We start from the raw sequence: 16,877 nt of genomic DNA on the forward strand, positions 1-16,877 counted from the left end.
TTCTGTGGGATTTGGCCCAGGCCCCTGTCGTAAGCCAAGGCCCCAGGGCCCATGGCTGCACAGGCGGTAAGGGAAGGAACATTGAGCAATGGGCTGGGGATAGGGTGCCCAGGCCTGCTCCAGTCCCAGCCTCCCAACCCACGGCCTCACTGCCTCCTGGCAGGTCCAGGGTGGGGGACACAGGTGACAGAGTGGGGGCGGGAGCAGTCTGCTCTTCAGTCATACATGGGCAGATGGTCTGCTGGGTGGGGTCCCCGAGACCAGGGAGATGAGTGGGGAAAAGCACATTCTTCTAGGGACCGAAGAGAGATGGAGGGCTTTGACCATCACCTGAGACCCCCAACCCTCTGCCCTGCAGCTGAGCATCCCCAGAAGGGCCCAGCCACTTTGGAGGGGGCTGGAGGCCCCATTCGGACTGGACATAAGTACAGATCTGAGAAGTATGTGTTCAACAAAGACCACAAGAGGCCCACGGAGCGTCCCAACATTCTCATCTTCCCAGCCCCCAAGGATCCTGATGCTTGAATCCCAAGGGCCGGAGGCTTTTCAATCACTTCACACAGTCCCAGGCACAGCCCCAAAGGAAGACTTGGAGGTGTCAGCCGTTAGGACTGAGACAACGTTGAGGGGGTAACTTCAGAGATGTCCCTCCTCCCCGCTTGAGCTTTTAGCTGGAAAACTGGAAAATGGGCCCAGAGAGGCGAGAGAAACTCTCCTGAGGGAAGGAGCAGATGCAGTGCTTGCCGTGCTCCTCCCACAGTGGCTGGGCAAGGAGCTGGGGCTGTGGCCACTTGTGTCCCCAGGATCCCAAAGGAAAGGACATGGCCTGCTCCACAGCCCAAGGAAGTCAAGCGGAGAGCGGGCCCACTCCAGGCCCAGGGGAGGCTGTGGGACTCTTTCCCAGGACCACTGTGAGAGGCTGCAAGTTAGGTCAAACCTAACACCCAGGAGGGATGGGGTGAAGGGCACTCAGAGAACTAGACCCTTACTCCCCAAGAGAGGCTCTTCCTCCCTGCTGGGAGCTAGGATACAAGGCACTGGGGCAAGCCAGGCTGGAACGGAATCCCTACTGAGCTGTGTGTCCTGGGGCTGCTCTCTCAACCTCTCTGGGCCTCCTTTGCCTCTGCCTATAAGCAGAGCCCGCAGGGGAAATCCTTCCAAAAAGCCTTGGCCAGCCATCCCAGGACTGAGCCATTACTTCCCACTGACCTTTGCCTGCAGTCCCCGAGGCTGTGATCACTTTCTCAGCCTCCTTTATCTCTCCCTGCAGGGGTGTGGGAGGGGGAAGGCGGGAGGGGATGCGGGGAGTGGGGCTTCTGGGGAAGGTGGGGAAGGGAGTGATGTCAGGTCTGAGTCAGGGCAGCCGGGGAGGTGGGAGTAGCGTCGGCTACAAACAAACATTCCACCGCTCCCCAGGAATGACAGCCTCATGTCATTGACCTGGCACGCTGAGCCAGGCTTTGTGCTGAAAGCTGGTGACAGACAGCAGCACAGGCCGCCCAGGGCTTGTTCTCTGAGTTACTGCTTGGAGACATGCTCCCTCCTAGGCAGTGGGGGGGATGGGGGGCTCACGGGTCCCAACCCAGCCACCGTTGGGACCTTCTTCTTGGGGCCTTGACTGTCCTCTCTGCTTTCATACCGAACACCCAAGCTTAGACCTTCTTTCTGTGGCTTAAGAATCACTTCCTCCCCTCTGCTGCCGTTCCAACCAAGGGCTTCTGTGTCTGCAGACTGTCACCTGCCTGGGGTCCCCCCGCTGTGGCAGGACACAAGAGCAGAGGGGATGGCAGGCTGCCACAGGAGGGACAAGGTAAGATGGCTGGTGGTGTCAGCTGAGCACCCAACATAGGCCAGGCTGGGGACAGAGCGGTAGGAAAGATACGGGTGCCAGGCACCTGCGTGGCTCAGTCCATTAAGTGTCTGACTCTTGATTTTGGCTCAGGTCATGATCTCATGGTTCGCAGGGCTGGGCTCTGGGCTGATAGTGGGGAACCTGCTTCAGATTCTCTCTCTCCTTCTCTCCCAGCCCCTCCCCCCTCAAAATAAATAAACTTTTTTAAAAATTTTTTTTAATGTTTATTTCTGAGAGAGAGAGAGAAAGACAGCGTGAGCCGGGGAGGGGCAGACAAGGAAGGAGACACAGAATCCGAAGCAGGCTCCAGGCTCTGAGCTGTCAGCACAGGGCCCAATGCGGGACTGGAACCCACGGACTGCGAGATCATGACCTGAAACGAAGTCGGACACTTAACCGACTGAGCTACCCAGGTGCCCCTCAAAATAAATAAACAAACTTTAAAAAGAAAAAAAAAAGGAAAGATACGGGGTAAAGAAAACACGTGCTGCCCTTGGGAGCCCTCATACAGGGATAGGACTTTCTAAACTAACAGCAATGGTTCTTATAATCAGCATTTACTGAGCACTTCCTACGTGGCAGACACATCAGTGCAGTAACACATCTCACGTCCATGATGGGTAGGCTCCGTCCACCTCCTTCCTGCCCCAGATCAGTCATCTACCTTCTAGACCCTTGTAGGTTGCTCCCTTGCTCTCCGGCTTCCAGGTGGGTTGGCCAAGGCAGAGGGGATGGGGGGCGGGAGGCGGGGTCAGTAGGAGATCTGGGAGAGAGGAAGGGAGGACTGGTATTTCTCCCCAGCCTCTTCCATGATTATGGCTTCTTCCAAGTGATCCCCCCAAGAGTCCCTGCTCCTGTCTCATCTGTCACTCCTTCCTCCTATCTTTCGGCTCTACACCGGGTGGCCTCCTCACCCTGGTTCTTCCAGGATTGTCCTTATTTAGCATAAAGCCCCACGTCTTGGAAAAAGGCTCAGTCCTGGACAAACCACTAGCCTCGCTATCTCTGGGGATGGCAGTGGCTTCCCACTGCTCCCAGCCTCTGGGCCCCTCCATCCTTTCTGTGTCCTTAGCCACGCCCACACCTCCATAGGTACTCCTTTCATTAAAGTCCATTTAGCCGACCTTTCGGGTGAATTTCGTTTCCTGCTGGGACGCCAAATGGCACGCCCCTCTGCCAGCCCTGTGAGGCAAGCGCTGTTATTAATCTCTTTCCACGGATGAGGAAACTGGAGAGGTTCCACAGCTTGGTCAAAGTCACACCACTAGTAAGTGGCAGAGCTGGGACACAAGCCCAGGAATCCTGGCTCCTGAGCCGTGTACCCCCAACCCCTGTCTCCCTTAAAGAAGGCTCAAAAGCTTCCTTCTCAGACATTTTTGATGGAGAGATCCACAGGTCTGAGAAAAGGGCTGACCTCCCCTTAAACCTGGGACGGGGGGTGGGGAACGGCCTGACTTCCTGTGGCCAAGACCATGGAGTTTGGTGTTAGCCACATGGGGAGGGAGGAGACAAGAGGAGCCATGCAGGAGCCGATGGGCTGCTGGGGTAGGGGTCCGGGTGGAGAAGGTGACCTTCCCCACCGTCTTAGCACCTGGCCCTGATGCCCACACTCCTGGCCTCCTGCAGAGCTTCCCACTGAAGAGGGAAGAAGACTTTTCCAGTCTCATGTTCAGACAGGCCCGGTGGTGGGATGAGAGTCAAGAGATAAGGGGATGGGCTGAGTTTCAGTCCCAAGTGCCCACCAGAGCCCCCCTGCACAAGCCGAGCAGCTGGTCCCCATCTTGGGTGCAGAAGAAGAACTTGCCCACGGGTCCCAGGCTAATGGGAAAGCTGGGTCCCAGGCAAGAACCAGACAGAGACAGAGCCAAGGATAGCTACGGGTACAGCCAGGCTGGGCCGGGGACAGAAAGGGTCTGGCGCATTCAGACCGAGGGAATTAGAGAAGGTTTCCAGGAGGAGAAAAATCCGGTGCAGACATGGGAAGAAGGAAGAACAGGGATGAGGGGCTGTGTTCAGTCAGGAGTACAGCCAATTTACCAGGGAACAAGCTAGAAGAGATACTGAAACATCAGCAGAGATGGAGGGAATGAAGGACATCCCAGGGAGCAGAGCAGAGGGCTGGAAGAAGCCCCCTGATGAGCTGATTGGGATGAGGTGTGGGATGCCCATTGGATATTCCCAAACAGTGATCGATATTTCCCAGGTTGACTTCTGCGGAGAGCATGGGCTGGGCAGCAGGCCTGCTTCTGTTTTACTGGGTGAGGTGCAAGCCTGGGGGCCGAGCTGAATTGCCAGAGGGAGTGGCAGAGAGACTGCACACCGCCACAGGGCACCTTCATCTCTGCCCTTCAGCCTCCCCTCTAAATGCCCTTGGATCACCTGTTTAAAGCTAGTGCTTAGCATCACTGCTGAATTGTTAATCTCCTGGGGGCACTGCTGTCCAGGAGAAGGGCCAGGTTAAAGCTCAGAGATGAGGTGGGGCTGAGGCAACAGGACCCAGCTTGCTACCTCGGATGGAGCTGGAGCCAGCGTGTCCCTGGAGGAGACTGTACAAAGGGGCAGGACACAGAGGGAACTTCACCAGAAACCCCCATCCCCTAACGGAGGCTGTCTGAATTAGCTACAGGAGGCTGGCCTCTGGCCCTGGTAACCAAGGCCTCTGGAAGGACGATCTGGCTCTCATAGGTGGGAAGGGTTATGTTGGAGAACCCAGAAACTGAAGGGGACGGGGAAGATGCTGAACCCCGGGGGCACCTGGCTGGCTCCGTCTATGGAGCATGTGACTCTTGATCTTGGGGTCATGAGTTTGAGCCCCACATAGGACATAGAATTTACTCAAAGAGAGAGAAAGAGAGACTGAACCCATTAGGAGGGCAGGCTGGGATTGATCCAGCTTGCCAGCATAGCCCAGTCCTGGCACAGTGCCTCAAGTATGGTTTGCACTCAGTAGAATTCGTGAAAGGGAAGGAGTGGGAGAGGGGAGAGAGAGAAGGGAAGATGACCCCTCAGGGAGAAGTGGGTGCTGTTTCATGTCACAGAAGAGCTAGAGAAATGGTCCAGAGACAGGGGAAGAGGAGTAGGCAGGTTGGCCTGTGATTCCAGCCCGCAGGCTCTGGTCAGTGGGCCTCAGGCCCCTCCCCTCCCCACAAAGGACAATATTTGGCTGGCCAAGCCCATCAGAGGGTTCCCAGCTCCTCCTGAGGGCTGCGGGGAGGAGAGGACAAGGCTGGCTGGCTAGAGGACAGGGTGCTGTGGACTTGGCCTGGGGTGGACAGCAGGCAAAGGAGATGTGGGTCAGTATGCAGAGCAAGGGAGACTGGGCAAACATTCGGAACAGCGGGCAGGCATGATTTTATTGACTTGTGCAGAGTCCCCTGTGAGCTGACTCAGGTTGTGGGCAAGTGACACAGAGCTGGCCAGGAAGGGCGGTGGAGGTGGGAACTGGGCTGAGAAGGTTCTGGAAGGCAAGAGGAGCAAGTGGCTGCCAGGTCACTCAGTATGTGACGGACGTCTTCAGACTTGACTCCACCGTCTTCTTCAGGATGGTGTGGCCGCCGGAGCTGGAGCCAGAGCTGAAGCCGGAGCCGGACACAGAGCAGGGGCCCCAAACCGGGCCCTGCCCAGAGCCCAGGGTGACGCTGGAGCCTCCGGTCACGATGCTGGAGCAGCCAGACCCGAAGCTGCCTTTCCCGCCTCTGAGTCCACAAGCGCCCCTCAGGTCACCACCAGCTCCTCCAGACACAATGGTGCTGCCTCCCCCTACAGCTGCCAAGAAATGCGCCAGAGTCACGGCAGGGTCCTCAGCTCCCCACGGGGACCCCTCTCCCCAAGTCCCCTGATACTCACAGACAGTGACCTGGCTGGTGCATTCCCCAGACATCCTGATGGAGAAAGGACAAGAGAAGGAAATGCTAAGAAGGGCTGCAAAGAATGCATTCCCTATGCTTTTTAGCTTCTTGGAGCAGCTCACATACCCAATCAGCAGATAAAACCCACAGTCCCAATTTTAAATCTCTGCCTCCCCGCCCCCCAGCAGAATGGGTTGCCCTTAGTGGCTCAGAGTGCCAGGAAATCTCAGAATCCCCCTCAGCAAGGAGAGCACTGCAGTGGCAGTCCATCGCCCTTTGCCCCCTCAGCTGAGTTCCCAGGCCCCCCACCTGCACTCCTCGGCCTCCAGCAGCCTGCGGTAGGTGGCGATCTCCACATCAAGGGCCAGCTTCATGCCCATGAGCTCCTGGTACTCCCGCAGCATCCGGGCCAAGTCCTGCTTGGCCGCTCTCAGAGCAGCCTCCAGCTCCTCCAGCTTGGCCTGGGCATCCTTCAGGGCCAGGTCCCCACGCTGCTCAGCATCAGCAATGGTGGCCTGCAGGTCGGCATTCTGGGATGGGTGTAGAAATGAGGGAGAAAGTGGCTGCAAGCCCAATACAGCCTCCCAAGTCACCTGCTGTGGATGGAGCTTAAAGCCCAGGGTAGACCACAATCTCATGAGCTCAAAGTATCCATGGTCACCCCCACTTCCCCGTTGCTCTCATCCTAAGGGAACGCATTGCCTCTTCTGCTTCCTTAACTCCCCGAGTGGGTCGAATAGTGTCCCCAAAAATGTCATGTCCACCCAGAACTTCAGACTGTGGTCTTATTTGGAAAGAGGGTCTTTGCAAACGTAATGCATTAAGGACCACAAGATGATAGCATCCTGCATGCAAGATGAGCCCTAAATCCAATGAGTTGTGTCCCTAGAAAAAGAAAAGAGAACATGGAGACAAGCACAGAGAGATGACGCCTTGTGACAACGGAAGCAGGGACTGGAGTGATGCAACCGTAAGACAAGGAATGCCCAGGAGTCCCAGGGCCGCCAAAGGCTAGGAAAAGGCAAGGAAGGATTCCCCTGCCCAGCTCCTTCAGAGGGAGCGCACCTGCTAACACCCGATGGCATGCCTCTAGTCTCCAGAACTGAGACAATACACGGTCTGGTGTTTTCAAGCCTCCAAGTTGGTGGTACTTTGTTACGGCAGCCACAGCAAACTCATCTGCTTCCTGTCTCACCTCCTCCGATGATCTTCCCCTATTTCTTCCCACTCCTGCCCCTTAGCTCCTTACCCGAGGCACTTTAGCTCTACCCAGGCACTTAATGCCCTTCCTGTCCTGTATGGAGCAGTATCTACAAGTCTCATCTTGAGGGTGACCACCATCCTTGATGGTTTGAGAACAGCCCCATTTCAAACACTTTGTCCTGTTATCAAAGTACAGTAAAACCTTGGTATGGGAGTGTAATTCATTCCAGAACCATGCTTGTAATCCAAAGCACTCCTATATCAAAGCAAATTTCAAGAACCATTGGCTCCGTTGTGATCATGTGACATTCAGTGTCACATACTACTCGTATTGGCAGACATCGCTCGTTTGTCAAGTTAAAATATATTAGAAATGTTTGCTCGCCTTGCGGAACGCTCGCAGAACAAGTTACTTGCAAGCCAAGGTTTTACTATATATCAAACCATGTGCCTCGGTTTGGGGGTTGAGAAATACACTCTCTGTGCTTACCTCTCTGATCTGATAGAAAACTCCCAGAAGGGGAACAACTTCTCTATCTAATCTGCCATCCAGTGGGTTTACCTTCCTGTTTGGGTCAGGAAAGAAGGCATTCCCTAAAGGCTCTCATTATTGTAGTCCCAGTGTAGTCTCATTCCATTCTATTCTATTCTATTCTATTCTATTCTATTCTATTCTATGTTTTTCTATTCTTTTCTTTTGTATTCTATTCACAAGCACCTTGTTGTTGAGAAATATCATCTCTATCCTACAAATGAAGAAACTGAGGTTCAGAAAAGCGGTGAGGGGCAGAACTGGGACCCTAACCCCGGACAGCTGATGTCTGGTCCTAGACTGTGGGGCTCTGCCCTAGGTCTGGCAGAAGGATATCCAGTCCACCATGTGTGTGCAGGAAAATGGGGCCGGGTGGGAAGAATTCCCAAGAGGGATTCTCGCAGGACAGGCACCTTGCTGTGTGGCAGAAGCTGTGGGGCCCAGATGTGGGGACAGAGTAGCACTCCTAAGTACTGGCTGCTGGGCTGAGGCTCCGCACCCTCAGTCACCCTGGTGAACGAACTGAGCTTAGAAAGTATCTGGGCTCTGCCCTTAGATACTGATTCCCTCAGTCTGACAGAGGCCCAGGGATCTGCATTTTAACAGACATTGCCGAGGCATTCGCAAGCAAGGAATTCAAATCTATGGACAAAACACTGGCAGCAAATTGAACAATAGGACCTGGTCACCTTCATCTCGGGTCCCGAATCACATCCCACAGGAGAGCAGGTGAGGATGGGTGGAGACTGCGTCTGGGCTTTGAATGGCCTGAGCTCCAAGGGCTTTCCCAGGGGGGGCCCCACCGGGGAGTGGACGGGTCACACGCGCGCCCTGCTTGCCAAGCTGAAGTGCGTGAGGAGCCCGCCTGATCTGCCGTCTCGGCTCTCAACCCTCTGCCGATCCCAAAACCGATTCTTCGGGTTTGGGGAAAGTGGGTGCAAAGATACTGAGAGCTGAAGAGTCTGTAATCCTTCACGTCTAGAAGTGAGGTCTCCGGGACTAGCAGGAAACCATGTCTCTCTCCTTGCTGCCCTCTCCCTCTCCCCCTGCCAGCCCACACCAGCCACCTACAGCATCACCTCCAACCCACACATAGCATCTAAAGCATCTGCTTACGGAGGGCTTGCCCCCCCATGCACCCCCATTCCACTTCCCATCTCGCCTGCCCCATGAGTTCCTGGCTCTCACACTCCCCAACGCGGGACCCAGAAAGTCAGCACCTAGCCTTAGAGTCTCCGCTGGGCTTGAGAAGTAAGACTCAAACGAAAAGACTAGAAAACAGATGGATTAACACTCTCCCCCAAGGAGCCAAAAGCCAAATGTACACCTGGCCATGAAAGGCAGCGCGAGCAGCGCCCCCTGGAGTTGTTCAGTGCAAAACACACACAGGCTTGAATTCAGAGGGAGGTCAAATTCCTCCGAAATGGGGCTTGAGGTTCTCTCCACCCAAATTATCCAAAGCTTCAGCCAGTACTCAAACCTGGACACAAACCTAGCAGTGACCCTGGCACCAAGAGAGTACCAGGAGGGCTTGGGGAGCTCTGGGAGCCTTACCTGCTTCTTGAGGTTCTCAATCTGACTTTGCAGCCTCTGACTCGCCTGCTGCAACTGAGAAATCTGGACTTTGGTTTCCTTCATGCTATCCCCGTGAAGCTGGGCGGACGCCTGAAGCTCCTGGTACTGAGGGGGACAGAGGTGACACCATTAGTTGAGAGGACCTTCACCTTTGACCCCAAGACCATGAGAAACATCGTGTCCCCAATTCTTCACCTCCTCGCATCCTCACTCGGAATGCAGGTGAAACGCTGAAGGCAGGACATGGTGGGACGAGCCCACGCCAGTCTGGGCTGGTGTCCCCTGGTTTCCCTCACTGCCCCCCTCCTGGAGAGGGGAAGTGGCCATGCCCACCCAGCCCTGGAGCCCCAAGGAGGTTATCAGAACTGCCCCAAGGGGACGGAGGGGGACGACCACCCTGGGGCATGGGCATGGAGACACAGCCCTTTCCAGCTCGGTGCTGCCCCCGGGCCCTGGCACCTTGGTCTGGTACAGCATCTCGGCCTCGGCTTTGCTGTTCCGGGCAATCTCCTCGTACCGGGCACGGACCTCAGCGATGATGTCACTGAAGTCCAAGCAGCGGTTGTTGTCCATGGACAGCACCACGGACGTGTCGCTGGCCTGGGTCTGGAGCTGGTTCAGCTCCTGCAGGGAAGACTGACTCAGTGTCCACCTGCCCCTGCTCCCTTTCCCCCTTGGAGTCCCGGGCAGGTTGTCAGGATGCCTGACTTCTGCCCACACTCCGTCAGGGAGCAGCCCTCATTCCCCTGGGTGGTGCTGAGCATGCCCTCTGTTGTCTCCTCTCCTGAAAAGGAGGGTTGTAGGAGGTGATGTCTGATGACTCTTGCAGCGTGGACATTAAAGGTAAATGTCCTGCAAGCTCGAAATCGCCTGGTCCCCATCACTGCCCTGACTTCTTATCACACCTGCCTCCCTCTCGCTCCTTCTGCTCCAACCCCCACAGCCTCTTCATTTCCACGAAGATACCAGTGCTCCACTGGCGGCCCTGCGCTCCACCTGCAATTCCCCGGTTCCACCTGCCTGGTTAACTTCCCCACCAGCCTTCTGATCTTCTCTCAAACTTTGTCTTCCAAATAAGGCCCCTCATGCCTGGGTGGCTCAGTCGGGTAAGCGTCCGACTTCGGCTCAGGTCATGATCTCATGGTTTGTGAGTTCGAGCCCCGCGTCGGGCTCTGTGCTGGATTCTGTGTCTCCCTCTCTCCCTTCCCCTCCCCCACCTGTGCTCTGTCTCTCTGTCTATCAAAAAAAGTAAACGTAAAAAAAAAAATTAATTAAGGCCACTCTGACCACCCTATCTGAAATTGCCACCTGCCTTACCCCCTCCTCACCTTCTTAAGCCCCCTTTCCCTGCTCTGATTTTTCCTGTTGGCCATAGCATAGCACTGATCGCGTTCTAACGTACTCTACAATTTACTTCTTTAGTAGGTCTATTGTTTATTGCCTGTCTCCCAACAGAAAGCAGGCGTTGTGATTTGTGTCTGGTTATTGACTAGTGCATCTCCAGGACCTAGCAATCCACACAGTACATTCTCAGTATTTGCTTGTCAAATGTCTGCATGACTGGATCCAAGTCACCCTAACCAGGCTTCGCCTCCTGGTCACTCCCACTGTCGCCAGGGAGCCTGCCGGCCCCATCCCCTCCCCTCACTCCCACCTGCCCTCAGCAGACCACCACCCCGCATCGGTGGATCCTCACTTCTTCATACAGATGCCTCAAGAAGCAGAAGTACCCTTGCAGAGACTCCAGTGTGCCTTCTAGCTCCATCTTGCTCAGGAAAACCCCATCTGCATCCTGGGGACAGGAAGACAGAAGCCATGTACTCCCACTTCCTGCTTGTGGGTCCCACTCTGGCTCAGGAATTCTGGTCGCGCACTGCCCAATACTCATCCACAGCTCTCCCCGCAGACCCACTCCTTCCTCCTCCAACCCCGCCCCACCCTGTTCTCCCTTTTGCCTGACACTGACCCACACTGCCTTCAGGAAGCCTTCCCGGATTACTCTCAACCAGTTCTGCTTCTTCCACTCCCTCCCCACCCTCTCCCACAGTGACACCCAGAGCTCATCATGCAGTCCTTCCATCCGATCTTGTCCTGGGGTCCCTCTGTCTACATAGATGTCTCATTTCCCTGGGGCCCCCTACAGGCTGCATGAGATCATGTGCTGCATTAGGATTCCCACCCCCTGCCCTCCCAGCCCTGAATTGGGCTTTAAAGGTGCATGGTGGATGCTCAGGATCCGCAGGAAGCAGCTGGACACCCCCCCCTCACCTTTTTTAGGACCACAAAGTCATTCTCAAGTGTGGCGTGCCTGTAGGCCTCCTGCTCATACCTGTCAAATACGTACAGAAGGACGATGCCTGAGGTGGTGAGATCAGAACCCATGCCCCTCCGCCAAGCACAACCTCCCAGGAAAGGCCCCTCTTGCCTTTAGATGCTTCCAAGCAGGACACATCACCAGCCAGCTCCCCTACCTTCCCTATCAGGAGGTCATTGTCACAATCTGGCTATGACCTCTCCACTCTTTCAGCCCGTGTCCACCCGACCACATGAGGCCACTTTCCTTCACGTCTATAAGGCACATTCCCACACCTCTCCTCACTACTCACAATCGTCATGTGAAGGGGACATTTTGGATTGTGTCAGGGAGATCACGTGACTTTGCCCAAGTCGTAGATAATTAGGTGGCGCGAGCAGATCTAAGACCAGCTCTCCCGGTCCCAATCCTGGGCTCTTTGCAGGACCCACCCCGCCTCACAAGCCATCCTCCCAATGGCTCTGGGAGATGAGAAGAGCAGGTGACATGTTCCCAACCTACAGGTAAGGAACTGAGGCCGGCAAAGGTAAAAGGCCACACAGCTACCCTTTGCTCACAGTCGCCAAACCCAAGCCTCTGGTTAGTCCAGGGCTCTCTCCACACCACCAGGTGACCTAGGTGGGGAGCCCAGAAACACAGCCCAACTGTGAATCATGCCACAAGCCTGGGGATGGTCCCCCTAAATGGATTCCCTTCCACTACCGAGACCAGAGAACATCTGAGTCATTTTAGCCCACAGCTTGCTCAACAGGATTTATCGAGGAAAAACCCACTGCAGCATTGTTTAAACAGGCCCCTCCCAGCCCTGACCGGACACATGGCCCTTGTAGCTGGATCTATTGGAACTGAGGCTCTCTAGACCTGGGCATCAGGCACTGTGGGGCCTCCTTACCTGTGACAGCAGGGCACCCTGAGAATCAGAGGGCTTGGGATGCAGAAGGGAGGCCACCCATGTGTCTCTGGGAGCTCAGCATGTGGGAGACCCTCCAACCAACAGCCCCGATCCAAATCCTCCTGGACCCCACCCGGGCCCCCGGGGGCACTGGGGTTTGCCTACTTGGCCTTATACTCCTCCTCCTGGTCCTGGCAAAACTTCAGCTCGGCATCCAGGGCCCCTCGTTCTCTCTGGAGCTGCTCCAGCCACCTCTTGAGCTGGGCCACATAGGCCTCGAAGAAAGACTCCAGGCCCTGGGGACTGTCGCTTACCCCCTGCTGCTGTAGCAAGTGCCACTTAGTCTCCAGGACCTTGTTCTGCTGCTCCAGGAACCGCACCTGCAGCACAAACAGAGGGTCCCTGAGGCTCCAGTAGGACTCCCTGGCCACAGGCTCTGGAAAGTCAAGCCCCAGGAACCCCCCACCACCACTTAGCCCACCTTTCCCCTACCTCCCAAATCCAGCCTGGACAGGGGCAGCCTCACGCCCTCGCATGAGGCTCTGAGCACATCAAAATGATCAGGATGGCTAACAGGGGAGGGGCTTCCCACTGTTGAACAACTGTTCTCTATCCCTGTGCCCCAACCATAGAACAGCAGGGCCTCAGCCTAATCAGGACTGCAGTTAAACCACTGGAAGGACTTCCTCACTGCAGAAGTGATTAGAAAAGTGGTAGCCAAGGAAACTTCTCCATTCCGAAACCCACCGAGGACAGTTCCTCCAAGGGAGGCCCAGAGAGAGGGGCTTAGCCGAGTTGACCCTCACCTTGTCAATGAAGGAAGCAAACTGGTTGTTGAGGGTCCTGATCTCTTGGGTCTCCTGAGTCCGCACCGCCTGGAACTGGGAGTCAATCTCAATCTTCAAGGGGGTCAGCAGACTGTGGTCGATGGTCACTTCCCGGATGCCCCCCGGAGGGCACAGGGAAAGCCCAGGCCCACAGCGGCCCTCCCCAAGCCACACCCCTAGCCTTCCCCCTGATGCCCAGGCCCTCCCACGAAAGCCCCCCCTGCGCCCCCCAAAAGAACCGAAGCTCCTGCTACTAAAGCTGCCTCTGCCACAGCCCCCAGAGCGAGGAGAGCAGGCCGAGCGAACACTGAAGCCCCTCTGGGCCTGGCAGGAGGGGTGAGACATGGTAGAGACAGAAGGTCACACAGCTGCAGGCAGACAGACAGACAATAATCGAAGTGTGTGAGTTCCTGCCCCGAGGCCCCAGCACGAGACTTTTATCCCCTCCCATGCCTGGGCTGGGCCTTGGGGAGCAAGATGTTCTTGGCCTGACTGTATCTGTCACTGGCTCCAGCTGACCTATTCGGACACGGCTGGAGAACAGGGGCCCAACACGTGTGGAGCCCAAGGGAGGAGGAGGCCCAGACCCTGCCCTCGGAGCTCCCAGACCAGCAGGAGAGCTGGGCCCGTCCCAAAGACAAGGAAGCAGCCCGAGACCTGGACCCCGGGGCTGGGGGTAGGAGCGATGGCCCCGAGCAGTCACTGTGGGTCATTCAAGGAAGGCTTCCCAGAGAAGGAGATGGGGGGGTGGGAAAGGAGAGACAGGGTTCAGATGGAGCGTCTGAGTGCCCAGGAGACACTGGACAGAAGAGAGTGAAGCTTCTCGAGGGAGAATCTACCTGCAATAATTGGAGAAGGAAGGCGCTTGGTGGCACTAGGAGAAACTACGAGGTTAATAGAGGTGTTATTGTCATCGTTGGCTGAAAGACGCTCCAGGATTTGGAAATGAAACCGAAAAACAGGGTGTCCAAGTCCCTTCTCTTGCTCAACCCAGCAATCATCCATGAGGCGCCACCCCACTCCAACCAGGCATCTCCATCCAGGATCTGGGCAAGTGGCGCATTTCCAAGCCCAGCCTATGTCCCCGCTCCTTCCACAGGCACGCAGCCCAGGCCCATCCACTTGGGTCACACACTGAGTGTATCAGCTTACAGATCAGAGGCACCTGGGCTCTGAAGTAAAATATGTATTTAGAAAAATACTCCCGGGGAAAGTGGGTGATGGGCATTGAGGAGGGCACCTGTTGGGATGAGCACTGGGTGTTGTATGGAAACCAATTTGACAATAAATTTCATATTAAAAAAATAAGAAGAGGGGCGCCTGGGTGGCTCAGTCGGTTAAGCGTCCGACTTTGGCTCAGGTCATGATCTCACGGTCCGTGAGTTCGAGCCCCGAGTTGGGCTCTGGGCTGACGGCTCTGGGCTGACAGCTCGGAGCCTGGAGCCTGTTTCCGATTCTGTGTCTCCCTCTCTCTCAGTCCCTCCCCCGTTCGCTCTGCCTCTCTCTGTCTCAAAAATAAATAAACGTTAAAAAAAAATTTTTTTTAAGAAAAAATAAAAAAATAAGAAGAAAAAGAAAAATACTCCCTTGGGGTACTGGGAGCAGACACGGGAGTCCGGGGCTCCCCCCAGGATAGATTCTGTGTCTGCCCTCTGGTATTCCATGAGCCTCCCACCAGGTCCAGGACGCCTGGTAGGGGGCATCCAGCCACCACCACTGAAGCTCCCTGAAGCTCCTCCACTGCTGGTGAGCAGCATTGGACAGCTCGGATTTTTAGAAATTTCTAAAGTTCCTTCTTTATATGGTGGGAGGGCAATTTCTTCCTCCCCGCCACCCGCCTGCTCCTAGAGCCGGATGGCCCCTGATACTAGGATACTGTGCCTTTGATAATGCAACTCAAAGCAAGAATAAGCAGGGACTCGGCATAGTGGACACTCAAGGGACATGCTATGAGGAAGTCAGTCCTAGCAATGTGAACCATCCTGTGGCTGCCCTACCCGCAGGCCAGACAACAGTGAGCAAGTCTCCCCTCCCTCCAGAGGATTAGAAGCCCCTTCCTCCTTCTTCTCGCCCCACTTGGCACACCCCTGCACGAAGCTAAACCACAGATGACCTCAAGGGGAAGAAGTAGTGGGGCCTTCAGTGGGGAGAACAAAGGAGATCAAAGCGCTAAGGGGCCAGGTGAGGAAGAGAAGAAGAGCGAAAAGATCCCAGCAGGAAATCCGAGTGTGCCATGGAGAGGGAGGCAGCGTGGAGCCACTCTGGGGTCTAGAAAGAGAATCGGGGAAATGGGCTGAATCCCACTGAGGACTCACCTCCAAACCCTCCCCCCTGGGGACCACCTTGCAGCAACAAGGAAAGCCAGATGCCTGCCTTCCGGGCTCCGTGAATGTGTTTGAGAAACATCTCTGTGAACTGGACTCTACCACCCCTCCCCCTGGCATTAAGGGTGGAGGACAGAGATCACGGTGGGATGGCACCAAATCCACCTCCCTAGAACTTCCTCATATTTGTAATGTTACAGAATAGTAAAGCCAGAGTGAACTTCAAGGGCATCTGACCAATGCCCCCATTTTACACTTAAAGACTGAGGCCCCACAGGGTGTAGGGCAGGGTGCAGAGACTTGTGCACCCTTGGGTAACCTAAGAGATGGCACCAGATGTCCCCTAAGCCTGCTTTGACCCATCACTCCGTGAACTGAGTGACTTTAGCTCAAGGCCACCCACACAGCTGATCAGGCTGGAGCCAGGACCACCACTCAGCTCAGGCCACCATCCCACGGAGCAACCCACTAAGCCCTTGGTCATAACTTGTCCACCACTCTATCCAGCTCAGGGTCTGGCATACGCTAGGCACCAATAAGTATTTGTTTTAAGACATGAGTCCTTATCCGTGACTGTCACACCCAAGGACCTTCTTGAATCGCCCCGGTTCTCAAATGCTGCTGTTTCCTTCCATTAAAAATAATAATAAGGGGCGCCTGGGTGGCTCAGTCGGTTAAGCACCCGACTTCAGCTCAGGTCATGAGCTCATGGTCGGTGAGTTCGAGCCCCACGTCGGGCTCTGCGCTGACAGCTCAGAGCCTGGAGCCTGCTTTGGATTCTATGTCTCTCTCTACCTCTCCCCAACTCACACTCAGTCTCTCTCTCTCTCTCTCAAAATTAAATAAACATTAAAAACAATTTTAAAAAAATAAAATCAAAATCAAGAAATCAAAAATAAATAAATAAATAAATAAATAAATAAGTAGGGGCGCCTGGGTGGCTCAGTCGGTTGAGCGTCCGACTTCAGCTCAGGTCATGATCTTGCAGTTGGTGGGTTTGAGCCCCTCGTGGGCCTCTGTGCTGACAGCTCGGAGCCTGGAGCCTGCTCTGGATTCTGTGTCTCACTCTCTCTCTGCCCATCCCCACTCGTACTATGTCTCTCTCTCTCTCTCAAAAATAAACATTAATTTTTTTTGAAATAAATAAATAAACAATCATTCAGTGATGGAGAGAATGCTGACGCAGTTTAGAGATTTGAATGCGAGGCCCTCACGGCCTGAGCGATCTGCTCCCGTACACAAAGGTGCACAGAGAGGTCTCAATTCATGCAGCAGCCGAAGGACAAACAGCTCGAATCACGGACTTCACACCAAACTCGGGAGTGTGAAGGCTCTGATGGGTCACTGTTATGGTCACGGTTACGGCTGTCCTCAGGCTCCCTGCTCCTGGTTAACCCTCCTCAGCCACACCTCCTGCTCTGTAGCCCCTGACCACTTGGGCCCACCTTCAGGAAAGTGCCAGGCTGGCACCGCTTCTTGTAACTCCCGGGGGCCCTAAGCTCGCCCCTGG

General features: G+C 55.2%; 1 protein-coding gene across 1 annotated transcript; it reads right to left on the reverse strand.

The window, feature by feature from the left end:
• Nucleotides 1-5,186: 5,186 nt before the first annotated feature.
• On the reverse strand, nucleotides 5,187-13,396 carry KRT78 (keratin 78). The gene is made up of 9 exons (XM_043564026.1): nucleotides 13,023-13,396; nucleotides 12,382-12,596; nucleotides 11,279-11,339; nucleotides 10,707-10,802; nucleotides 9,470-9,634; nucleotides 8,990-9,115; nucleotides 6,010-6,230; nucleotides 5,699-5,733; nucleotides 5,187-5,617 (listed from the first exon to the last, which is right to left on the reverse strand). Exons 1-9 carry the CDS (start codon nucleotides 13,386-13,388, stop codon nucleotides 5,346-5,348), a joined length of 1,557 nt encoding a protein of 518 aa, XP_043419961.1. The 5' UTR covers nucleotides 13,389-13,396; the 3' UTR covers nucleotides 5,187-5,345.
• Nucleotides 13,397-16,877: the final 3,481 nt, after the last annotated feature.

This window comes from Prionailurus bengalensis, chromosome B4 (genome assembly GCF_016509475.1).
Source record: "Prionailurus bengalensis isolate Pbe53 chromosome B4, Fcat_Pben_1.1_paternal_pri, whole genome shotgun sequence".
NCBI classification, from domain to species: Eukaryota; Metazoa; Chordata; class Mammalia; order Carnivora; family Felidae; genus Prionailurus; species Prionailurus bengalensis.